The 10,594-nt window shown below is 36.4% G+C and overlaps 2 protein-coding genes across 2 annotated transcripts; one reads left to right on the top strand and one right to left on the bottom strand.

The window, feature by feature from the left end:
* Positions 1-548: 548 nt before the first annotated feature.
* Positions 549-2,272, bottom strand: LOC129568106 (jerky protein homolog-like). The gene is made up of 2 exons (XM_055445667.1): positions 1,457-2,272; positions 549-1,358 (listed from the first exon to the last, which is right to left on the bottom strand). The coding sequence occupies exons 1-2, from the start codon at positions 2,270-2,272 to the stop codon at positions 549-551; spliced, it is 1,626 nt and encodes a 541-aa protein (XP_055301642.1).
* A 1,206-nt stretch (positions 2,273-3,478) lies between these two features.
* On the top strand, positions 3,479-10,373 carry LOC129568105 (ankyrin-3-like). Its single transcript, XM_055445666.1, has 21 exons — positions 3,479-3,485; positions 4,972-5,070; positions 5,208-5,306; positions 5,375-5,473; positions 5,682-5,780; positions 5,847-5,942; positions 6,002-6,100; positions 6,490-6,588; positions 6,655-6,753; positions 7,945-8,043; positions 8,110-8,208; positions 8,268-8,366; positions 8,433-8,531; positions 8,603-8,701; positions 8,974-9,072; positions 9,133-9,219; positions 9,288-9,386; positions 9,447-9,545; positions 9,612-9,710; positions 9,988-10,096; positions 10,319-10,373. Exons 1-21 carry the CDS (start codon positions 3,479-3,481, stop codon positions 10,371-10,373), a joined length of 1,938 nt encoding a protein of 645 aa, XP_055301641.1.
* The last annotated feature ends 221 nt before the right edge of the window (positions 10,374-10,594 follow it).

Genomic DNA, 10,594 nt, shown 5'->3' with positions numbered 1-10,594 from the left:
TCGATTTTTTCACGATCTGCTCAACTTTGGGCTCCTATATCTCCCTGAGGACACCCAATATAAGCAAAAATATTCCGGCTTTGTTAGGAAATGTGATGGTTCCCCCAACAATGGACCCAGTCCCGGGTCGATCTGCGACATCAAATACAGATTTTCCGTGATTTCGTATGGAATGGTCGTACTTTCCCTTGACGCGGTGTGTACGGAAAAGTAGTAAAGTTTCGTATTACAGTCGACTTTCGTTAATTCGAACACGTCGGGGATTGGCATTGTTCAAAATATCGAAAGTTCGAATTATCGCGAGTAGTTCAAATTTCTTTATTTTTCATTTCTAAAACGTAAAATTCACGCAAATAAACAAATCCCTGGAATCTCATTATTTAATTGCCACATAAAATTGTCATTTTCAAAGCAAGAGACCTACACAAGCAATAAAAGAGGGTTACTCTCGATTTTTTTCATAATGTATTCATAATTTTATTTCAGAATCATTTCATATCAATAACAATACAAATTGCAATAATTGAAGCAAATTTATATTTCATGAATTAAGTGTTTGATGTGTTTGCAAAATAATCGCGCATGAGGGTTTGTTTTTTTGGCATTTGTTTTGCTGCGTCAACAACTTCGGTACGCAAATCCAACAGTTCCGTTACGTATTTGTTCGACTGGTTTTCGTTGCACCACTTCAACAACTGATTAACACAGTCTAATGCAGCGCTGTGTGTTACTTTTGGCTCGGAAACAGCAACGCAATCGCTTTCTTCATCATCATCGTCGTCGTCAATGTCTTGTTCGCCTGAAGTTACAGTATGATCGACCTCACTCTCATTCATTATGTCGTTGTTCCACTGTTCAATTTCGGCATCGGTGATGCTGACATTTGCATTGAGCTGTTTCAAACGTGCTTGTGTTTCTTGAATTAGCGATGAATATGCCACCAGCTCAGAGAGCGGCAACGAATCTTCTGGTTCGAATTCGTCGTCATCGTATCGCAATACGTTATTCCACGACGTCACCAGAACAGAATTTGAAATTTCATCCCAAGCCTTTTTCAGGAAAACAATCGCGTCTTTGATGGTGTGTTTTTTCAATAAATCAACAATGGTTCCATCGAATGTCTCCAATTCACTGATAATTTTGCACAGCAACAAGTTGCGATACTTCAATTTTGTGATTTTGATTGGACCCTGGTCCATCGGTTGCAAAATTGCAGTCACATTTGGCGGCAAAAAGTAACAAATGATTTGTTGATCGTCACTTTGAAGCGGCTCAATTGATGATCCATGGGCTGTGCAGTTGTCCACAAGCAAAATAGCTTGTTTCGGCAAATTGTTCTCGTTGCAAAATATGCGTACCTAAAAAATGTTTTCAATGTGCATCACACTTATTGCATTTACTATTGCACAATGCATTTGAGTGTAAACTGAGCCGAATAAAAACGAAAGGTACTGACCTGCTTCACAAAACATGTGTTGAACCAATGTGTGAAAATGGGCAGTGTCATCCATGCACTTTTCGAGTTGTCGTAATCGAGTGGATTCTTGAAGCCTTTGAAGCATCGAGGTTTGCGCGCCTTTCCGATCACCAATGGCTTTACTTTATGCGTTCCCGTGGCATTTGAACATAACAAAATTGAAACTCGTTCTTTCGCCTTTTTGTGTCCCGCTGCTACTTTTTCATCCTCAGACACATAGGTGTATTCCGGTAACAATCGATAGTACAAGCCGGTTTCGTCAGCGTTGTACACTTGCTCCTTTGTCAACTGCATTTCATCAATTTTGGCGTTCAATCGATTGAGAAAAGGTCGGACAGCTTCGTGATCGCAATCGAGTTTCTCACCGCAAATTTTCAGGAATCGAATGCCGACACGTTTCTTGAATTTGTGAAACCAACCATCACTTGCTTGGAACGATTCGGCATCTCGATCTGGATACAACTTCGGGAACAAATCTTTTGCCTTTGCTTTTAATAGCACTCCATTGACCGGACAATTCCGCTCTCGTTGATCGCGAAACCATGCGTATAATTTCTCTTCCAATTCAGGGAAGTCGGGTTTACGCAATCGCTTCAGGTCTGCATCTTTATTCGTGTTTGTGACCGATGATAGAATCTCACTTTTCTTCGATTTGATGTACGAAATCGTGGACTTGGTCACGCCGTATTCCGTTGCCAATTTTGTGCCATTCACACCTTTATCTAACTTCGACAGTATATCCACTTTTTGCTTCAAATTCAATGATGTTTTGGCTTTTTTCGGTGGTTGAGCCATTTTGAGACGTTTTACGTGCAGAATCCAATGACACACTGACATCGATTTGGTGCATCGATCCAAATCGCTGATTGCAAAACGCACATTTCTTCAGATTTTGTATTCAAATACAGAAAACAATGCATACTAATGTGATTCTCTGACAATGTGTGAACGCACAAATCTGGAAATCAATAGAACTAATTCATACGACACCTTACATCGACTTCCAAATGTGTGCAGTGGAATCCGTTGGAAGCATTCACATAGCGACGAATGAACAACATTTTTGACACGACATTAAAATTATTTGTTTATGTAAACATAAAAATGAACATGCTATCTGAAACGGTTCATTTGTCGATTGGAGTGAGATGATTGTTTCTGCTTAGTCGTCAAATTCGTCGATTTCGTTGGCGAAATGATTCACACGTTACGCTTGCTTTCACAAACTGCATTTCGAACATAAAAATAATAGAATTTCAAGAAAAAAACGAAGTTCGAATTAAAGAGAGAAATGGTTCGAATTATCGAATGAAAGTGGCGGTTCGAATTATCGTGAGTTCGAATTAGCGAAGTTCGAATTAACGGAAGTCGACTGTATGTAGATTTTTTTTCCCGAATTTCGATACAAAATTCCAAGATCAATTGTTTTTCGAAGGATAAAAATGGTGAAATTGTTTGCAGTGATGCTGCTGTTTGTTGCAGTTTTCATTGGATTGCTGACAGGTATACCTAGTTATAATTCAATACTTTCGCACAAAAAGTAAACTCGACCAAAACTGTACATATTAACACAGAAAACTTGCATAAAAACCAGTTCACATTATCTGTAGAGACTTTACCATGAAAATCCAAGCAAATAATACGGAAAGATATACGCTTATTTGCAAGTAATAGGCTCAAAACCTGACATTACTCTTAAACCGGCGCAAAACGGAGCTAGGGTTTTTCCTATCTCGACGCATACTTTCGAACGTATTATGCCACATTGCGTCAATTTTACATCACCCTGAATTTGTTGCAAAGTGAAGATTATAATCTTAAAAGGAAACAAGAAAAAGAAATTTATCAAAGTGAAATATTTTCTTCATTATTATTTGATTATACATGCTGTCTCGAGGGCCTATTGATTTGTACATTTTTCTTCATCCTTTGTTTAATATTATTAATTGAGTTTTTTTGTGTTTGTTCTCGTATCATGATTGTCTACAGAAGATGCGCAGAATGATAGGTAAGTGAAAACATTGAGGAAAAAAACATTCATGCAAATATTGAATCCTTACATTTTATGAAAATATCTCATTTTCTTGAAACGAACTTTTGGGAATTTTCATTAGTTTTTCAAAATATTGAAGCTAAAAATGATTTTTATGCAACTTGTTTTCATCTAAAATCAACGACTGCACAATTGTGGGCTAGCACCAAGTGCATATAACCATCATGACCATTGTGACATTAGCTAGTAAGAATGTTGAATAAAGACTTTCTTCTGTTTCCGACTCTCAACTACGCGGCAATGAAATCCATACTCACGACAGCATTAGACCTGCCTCTAGTGTTCATACACACAACACACGTTGAGCAGTCGATATATACACAAAATACAGACACGCTAGCATAAGATTTAAACGGTTTGCACGAATGACTACTTGATTATTTGCCATGCATACGCTTATGTGATTGAAATCTTCAACTATCACCACAAGCGTCGTGTCAGTAGAGCTAGTCTTATGTTTACATTGGAAAAACGTGTCATTGTTGTTGTAGCTTCATCGCCGTGCTCAACTGAGATACATCACAATAACTTTTCACCAATGAGCACAGAATACCAAACCATGGCGCATTCTGAACTCAGGGCGACCTAGTAAATTATCGTGTGGTACCAGACCCGGCTCTTGTGTCAAGTAAAAACATGCGTCGGACTGTGTTATTTTTGACGAGGAATCGATCTATGATTAAAATTCATTCAAATTGATATGATTTAAGTTTCGAAAAATGCGATTCGAACCAAAATGAGCAAATCACGTCCATGATTCCTTGCACACATTTTGGGTGCTTATATAAACAAGTCGAGAGATGTTTTCACATAGTTCTAGCCTCACATTCGGTTGGTTCGATTTCAGCTCCAAAAAAATCGACTTTTGATCAAAAATTTCCTAAATATACACTTTTGAAGGTAATTGTCTGGCCGGAAAGTTTTTTTCCCTCGAAAATATGGGGAGTTAAACCTGAGAAATTAGTTTGGTACAATTGCAGATGACGTTTGGAATATTCCGAAAAGCAACTTTTTTTATATGGCGGTTGTGAAGTTTACAACCATTCTGGACTCAGTTTCGCCGGACTGACTTTCATGTAGCCTTCAAAATCACCAAATAGTTGGACAAATCGCGACCGTCGTTTAGAAAAAAGTTGCTTTCTATCATATTTCAAACGTCATCTGCAATTGTACCAGCCTAATTTCTCTAAGCGTGGTCAATCATTTACAAACATACCGACACAAGACGTTTTTCTGCGACCCTGAAAATGAAACCAAAGGAACGATCCAAATTGAAAATGAAACAACCATGCACATTTAATAAAACAAATTTATTTGTCAATGTCTAGGTCTAAAGTGAATGAGCTGCTAGATGCAATCATAAACGGTACTTCAAGCTTTTTTTGGTAATGTTATGAAAACCTTTTAATTTTGCTTAAACATTTTCTTTATACATATTTAGATTCTATATCAACAATTGAGTCTATTATCGAAGAAGGAATGAATATGAGTTTACGATTCGATGAAGGACTAAGTCCAATTCATGTGGCTGCAAAGTTGGGTAGATATTCTCAAATTGCTTATGTTTGCTTTTCCAGGTTTAATATTAATTGCACTGTAGCAATATTTTAAACTTTTGAAATGTACGGTTCAACACATGAAGGTCAAAGAAAATCTTTTGATCTAATAACATTTCAGGTCATGTAGAAGTAGCAGAAATTCTCATCAAGCATGGTGTCAGTGTCAATGCTAGAACTAAAGAAGGACTTATACCACTTTCTATAGCTGCACGGAATGGTAAGCGCTGAAACTTCCATTTCGAAATACAAACTAACTTTTGATTTTGATTCGATTACACATTGTAGGTCATGTAAATATGACTAAATTCCTCATTGAACATGGTGCAGAAGTCAATGCTACCGAAATTAATAATCAGATGCCAATTCATATAGCCGCACATTATGGTAAAGGAGGAAAATAGTTTTTACATTATTTTGGCATCTCCACTCTCTCCGTCTATTTTTGCATTGAGATTTGAAGTCTCAAATGCAAATCCATATGGTGAAAATGGAGACGTCACAATGATGTTTCAAATGTACGGAAGGCTATCGTCGTCCTTTCAAGACTTTTGCATTAAATTAAAAACAGTTTTTTGATTTGTTCACGTTTCAGGTCATGTAGAAGTAGCAGAAATCCTTATCAAGCATGGTGCAGATGTCAATGCTAAAACTAAAGAAGGATTTATGCCACTTCATATAGCTACACAGAATGGTAAGCGCCGAATCTCTCACTTCAGAACACAAACTAACTTCTGGTTTTGATTCGGTCACACTGCAGGTCATGTAAATATGACTGAATTCCTCATCGAACATGGTGCCGACATCAATGCTACTGAAATCGGTTGGATCCCAATTCATATAGCCGCACAAGAAGGTAAATTTCTAGGATTTGCGTTAAAATAAAGACAATCATTTCATATTTTCACACTTCAGGTCATGCAGAAATAGCAGAAATTCTCATCAAGCACGGTGTCAGTGTCAATGCTAAAACTAAAGACGGAATTATACCACTTTATATAGCTGCACAGATGGGTAAGTGTCTAAACGCTCACTTAAGAACACAAACTAACTTTTTGTTTTGATTCGGTCACACTGCAGGCCATGTAAATATGACTAAATTCCCCATTAAACATGGTGCTTTACTCGGGAATCCCAAGTCAAATTTCCGATTCCCACACAATTTGTAGAATTTGAACACAGATTTTCCGATTTTTAACTCAAATTTACTAAAATTCACTAAAATTTGCACACAAAAAGTTTCATTTTCGACTATTTAATTTTCAAAAATATTACACAATTTTTGTTTCACTAAATATCAATACAAATCGTGCAACAAAATTTCCTAAAATTTGACGCGACGAAGTCTGTTCTAGACTTTTGCTTTAAAATGAAGAAAATGTTTTGATCTAATAACATTTCAGGTCATGTAGAAGTAGCAGAAATTCTCATCAAGCACGGTGCCAGCGTCAATGCTAAAACTAAAGACGGAATTATGCCACTTTATACAGCTGCACGGAAGGGTAAGTGCCGAAACTCTTACTTCAGAGCACAAACTAACTTCTTGTTTTGATTTGGTCACACTGCAGGTCATGTAAATATGACTAAAATCCTCATCGAACATGGTGCAGACGTTAACGCTACCGAAATAGATAATTGGATGCCACTTCATATAGCCACGCAAAATGGTAAATTTCTAGACTTTTGCGTTAGAATAAAGACAATCTGTTAATTTATTAACCCTTTAATGCGCAATTTTTATTATTTCCGAATGATTTTGATGTATGTTATGTGCCACGATAAATAGAGAAAAACCTCATACTAAGATTTTTGAAAAATTGCGTATTTATTGAGGAAATCGGATAAAAATTAAAAGTGTCAAATCGCTGTGACAGCCTGAAAAAAATTAATTTCCATGAAACTAATGATGCAGAAAGCTAAATTGATGTGTTTTGGTTTTATGAGTCATAATTTGACAATTTGTAATTCTGCTACCATTTCGCATTTTTATTACAGCAGTACATGACAGGGTCGTCAATTTTGGATTCACAAGTTGAGCATGACGTCATTTTTGTGTCTCATTAAACGCAATCATCATATTTGATTGCATTGTTTAAGTAAGCGTTTAATGCCGATTAAGATGTTCCATGCTCAACCTATGTTTGGATTTTAAATCAAATATGATGATTTGATGTGAAAAGTTATCAAATCACAAATCAATTTATTTGGTTTGATTTAAAAACTACTTAAGTATTTGAATTCAAATCAAATTAATTGAATTTTTTTATTTGAGGATTTTCAAATCAAATCAAATCAATATATTTGATTGGATTCCCTGATTTTTTAAGCTTAAAATCAAATCAACGTGCCAAATAATGTACAATTCTTGAAAAATTTGTTCAAATATTGCATCATAAAGTACGAATTGATACTCGATTTTTTTTTCGAAATAACTAATAATTAATTGCACATAAATTTATTTCAACTCTGACAACCCTGGTACATGAATACAGAAAACTTTCGATACAACTCAAAAATTGGTACGAGTAAGGTATCAAATGAAAGCTATTTCAATTCCCAACATTTGTTTTCAAACAAGAATGCAAAAATATTCAGTGGTTTCGTGGTTATAGCGTTTGCCGTATTTGGTTACTTTAGGAACCATAACGTAATAATGGGTTAATACATAGGGCGGTAGCAATGACCACAAAATATATTATTTTATTAAGTTTATCAAGATTTCCAAGTTTATGGATAGTGTCGAACTTTTGTTCAATCTCTACTATCTAAATGTACAGTAAAATAATTTACGAGCACGACGTTAGATGGCGTTTTTTCTGGTAGAAAAATTGAAATATCCTTTTGGGTTAATATTACAGGTAATGTGGAAGTAGCCGAAATCCTTATAAATCATGGTGCGGACATCAGTGCCAAAACTAAAGAAGGGCTTATGCCACTTGATTTAGCTATACAGATGAGTAAGTACCGAAACTCCCACTTCAAAATACAAACCAACTTTCGATTTTGATTCGGTCATATTGCAGGTCATGTTAATATGACTAAATGCCTCATCGAACATGGTGCCGACATCAATGCTACTGAAGGTATTGGTTGGATCCCAATTCATATAGCCGCGCAAGAAGGTAAATTTCTAGGATTTGCGTTGAAATAAACACAATCTTTTGATATTTTCACATTTCAGGTTCCGTGGAAGTAGCAGAAATCCTTATCAATCATGGTGCAAACGTCAATGCTAAAACTGAAGAAGGACTTATTCCACTTTATATAGCTACACAGAATGGTAAGCGCCAAAACACTCAATTTGGAATACAAGCTAACTTCTGGTTTTGATTCGGTCACACTGCAGGTCATGTAAATATGACTAAATTCCTCATCGAACATGGTGCAGACGTCAATGCTACCGAAATCGATAATTGGATGCCACTTCATATAACCGCGCAAGAAGGTAAATTTCTAAGATTTGCGTTAAAGTTAAGGTTAAAATAAAGAAAATCTTTGGATCTAATAACATTTCAGGTCATGTAAAAGTAGCAGAAATCCTCATCAAGCATGGTGCCAGCGTCAATGCTAAAACTAAAGATGGAATTATACCACTTTATCTAGCTGCACGGAATGGTAAGTGCCGACCGGGATTTCTTTGACATGTTTCATATAGTAATGTCAAATACGACGAGTTTCAGTGCCGCTGTCATCGAAAAAACGCAAACTGAACGTGTCAAGTTAAACTGAACGGTTCGCAAACAATCGATATCGATGACAGCTTGGTAAAGTGTGCTCCAGGAGCGCTAAAACCTGTCGTATTTGAATAAAACCCGGTCAGTAAAAGCGCCGAAACTATCACTTCAGAATACAAACTAACTTCTGGTTTTGATTTCGCCACACTGCAGGTCATGCAAATATGACTAAAATCCTCATTGAACATGGTGCAGACGTCAACGGTATCGAAATCGATAATTGGATGCCACTTCATATAGCCACGCAAAATGGTATATTTCTAGACTTTCGTGTTGAATCAAAGACAATCTTTTGATTTGTTCACATTTCAGGTCATGTAGAAGTAGCAGAAATCCTTATCAACCATGGTGCTAAAACTAAAGAAGAGCATATTCCACTTCATATAGCTGCAGAGAATGGTAAGGGTCTGAACTCTCACTTAAGAACACAAGCTAACTTTTGATCTTGATTCGATTACACATTGTAGGTCATGTAAATATGACTAAATTCCTCATCGAACACGGTGCAGATGTCAATGCTACCGGGATCAATAATTTGATGCCAATTCATATGGCTGCGCAAAATGGTAAATTTCTAGACTTTTGTGTTAAAATAAAGACAATCTTTTGATATTTTCACATTTCAGGTTCCGTGGAAGTAGCAGAAATCCTTATCAATCATGGTGCTGACATCGGTGCCAAAGCTAAAGAGGGAATAATGCCACTTCATATAGCTGCACTGATGGGTAAGTGTCTAAACTCTCAATTCAGAATACAAACTAACTTCTGGTTTTGATTCGGTCCCACTGTAGGTCATGCAATCATGACAGAATTCCTCATCGAACATGGTGCAGACGTCAATGCTACCGACATCAAAAATTGGATACCAATTCATATGGCTGCGCAAAATGGTGAATTTCTAGACTTTTGCACAGTAAAAAATAAAAGTCTACATCTGGGCGTTTTTTTTAAGCTAAAGACGCATTCAGCCGATATTTCTACTAGTAATTTGAGCTACAGGCAAAATTCCGCTTATAAACTAGTTGGAATTTCGTCTGAAACTCCATCTGCTAGGCAAAATATAAGACTGGGCGCCTCTACCAGTCGAAATTCCGCCTAAATGTGGACTTTTATTTTTGACCATGTGCGTTAAAATAAAGAAAATCTTTTGAATTGTTTACATTTCAGGTTTCATGGAAGTTGCAGAAATCCTTATCAATCATGGTGTTGACACCAGCGCCATAACTGAAGAAGAAAATATGCCACTTCATTTAGCTGCAGCATCCGGTGATTTCCTGTAATCTAATTTTATAGATAACGAACAATTGTTTTATTTTGATTCGATCACATTGCAGGTCATGTAAATATGACTGAATTTCTAATCAAACATGGAGCCGACGTCACAGCTAGAAACAAAAATGGATTCACGCCATATGATATAGCTAAGACAAATGGTGATTGTCAAAAGTCTCGATTCACAATTCTAACAATCCATTTATTTTGATTCGTCACATTCCAGATCATGCGGAAGTCGCATCAATTCTCATCAAACACGGCGCCGAGATCAATACTAAGCACAATAATGGATTGGTTTATATTATCGTTGGTGTTGTCGCATTTATTTTGGTTTCGACGATTTCAATTACTATTTTATGCGTACGAATGAGACGGAAAAACGAAGTAATACGTAAACTAAATGCAATAGAATTGAAATGTTTTGAGCAAGGCAATGTAGAAGGGATAAGCTCAAACCTTACGTTAGATGAACAAGCCGATCTTTTGCCCTACGACAAAA

This window comes from Sitodiplosis mosellana, unplaced genomic scaffold (assembly GCF_009176505.1).
Source record: "Sitodiplosis mosellana isolate CC-2019 unplaced genomic scaffold, AAFC_SMos_1.0 Smas_scaffold_16, whole genome shotgun sequence".
Lineage (NCBI taxonomy): Eukaryota > Metazoa > Arthropoda > Insecta > Diptera > Cecidomyiidae > Sitodiplosis > Sitodiplosis mosellana.
Note: the sequence above shows the minus strand (reverse complement) of the source record. Positions and strands in the feature narration are given on the sequence as shown.

Excerpts from the sequence above, each read along its gene's own strand:
- LOC129568106 (XM_055445667.1), bottom strand. The coding sequence starts at position 2,272 with ATGGCTCAACCACCGAAAAAAGCCAAAACATCATTGAATTTGAAGCAA. Across the intron at positions 1,359-1,456 it reads ACACATGTTTTGTGAAGCAG|GTACGCATATTTTGCAACGA; the intron begins GTCAGTACCTTT and ends AACATTTTTTAG.
- LOC129568105 (XM_055445666.1), top strand. Across the intron at positions 5,307-5,374 it reads TTCTATAGCTGCACGGAATG|GTCATGTAAATATGACTAAA; the intron begins GTAAGCGCTGAA and ends TACACATTGTAG. Across the intron at positions 5,474-5,681 it reads TCATATAGCCGCACATTATG|GTCATGTAGAAGTAGCAGAA; the intron begins GTAAAGGAGGAA and ends TTCACGTTTCAG.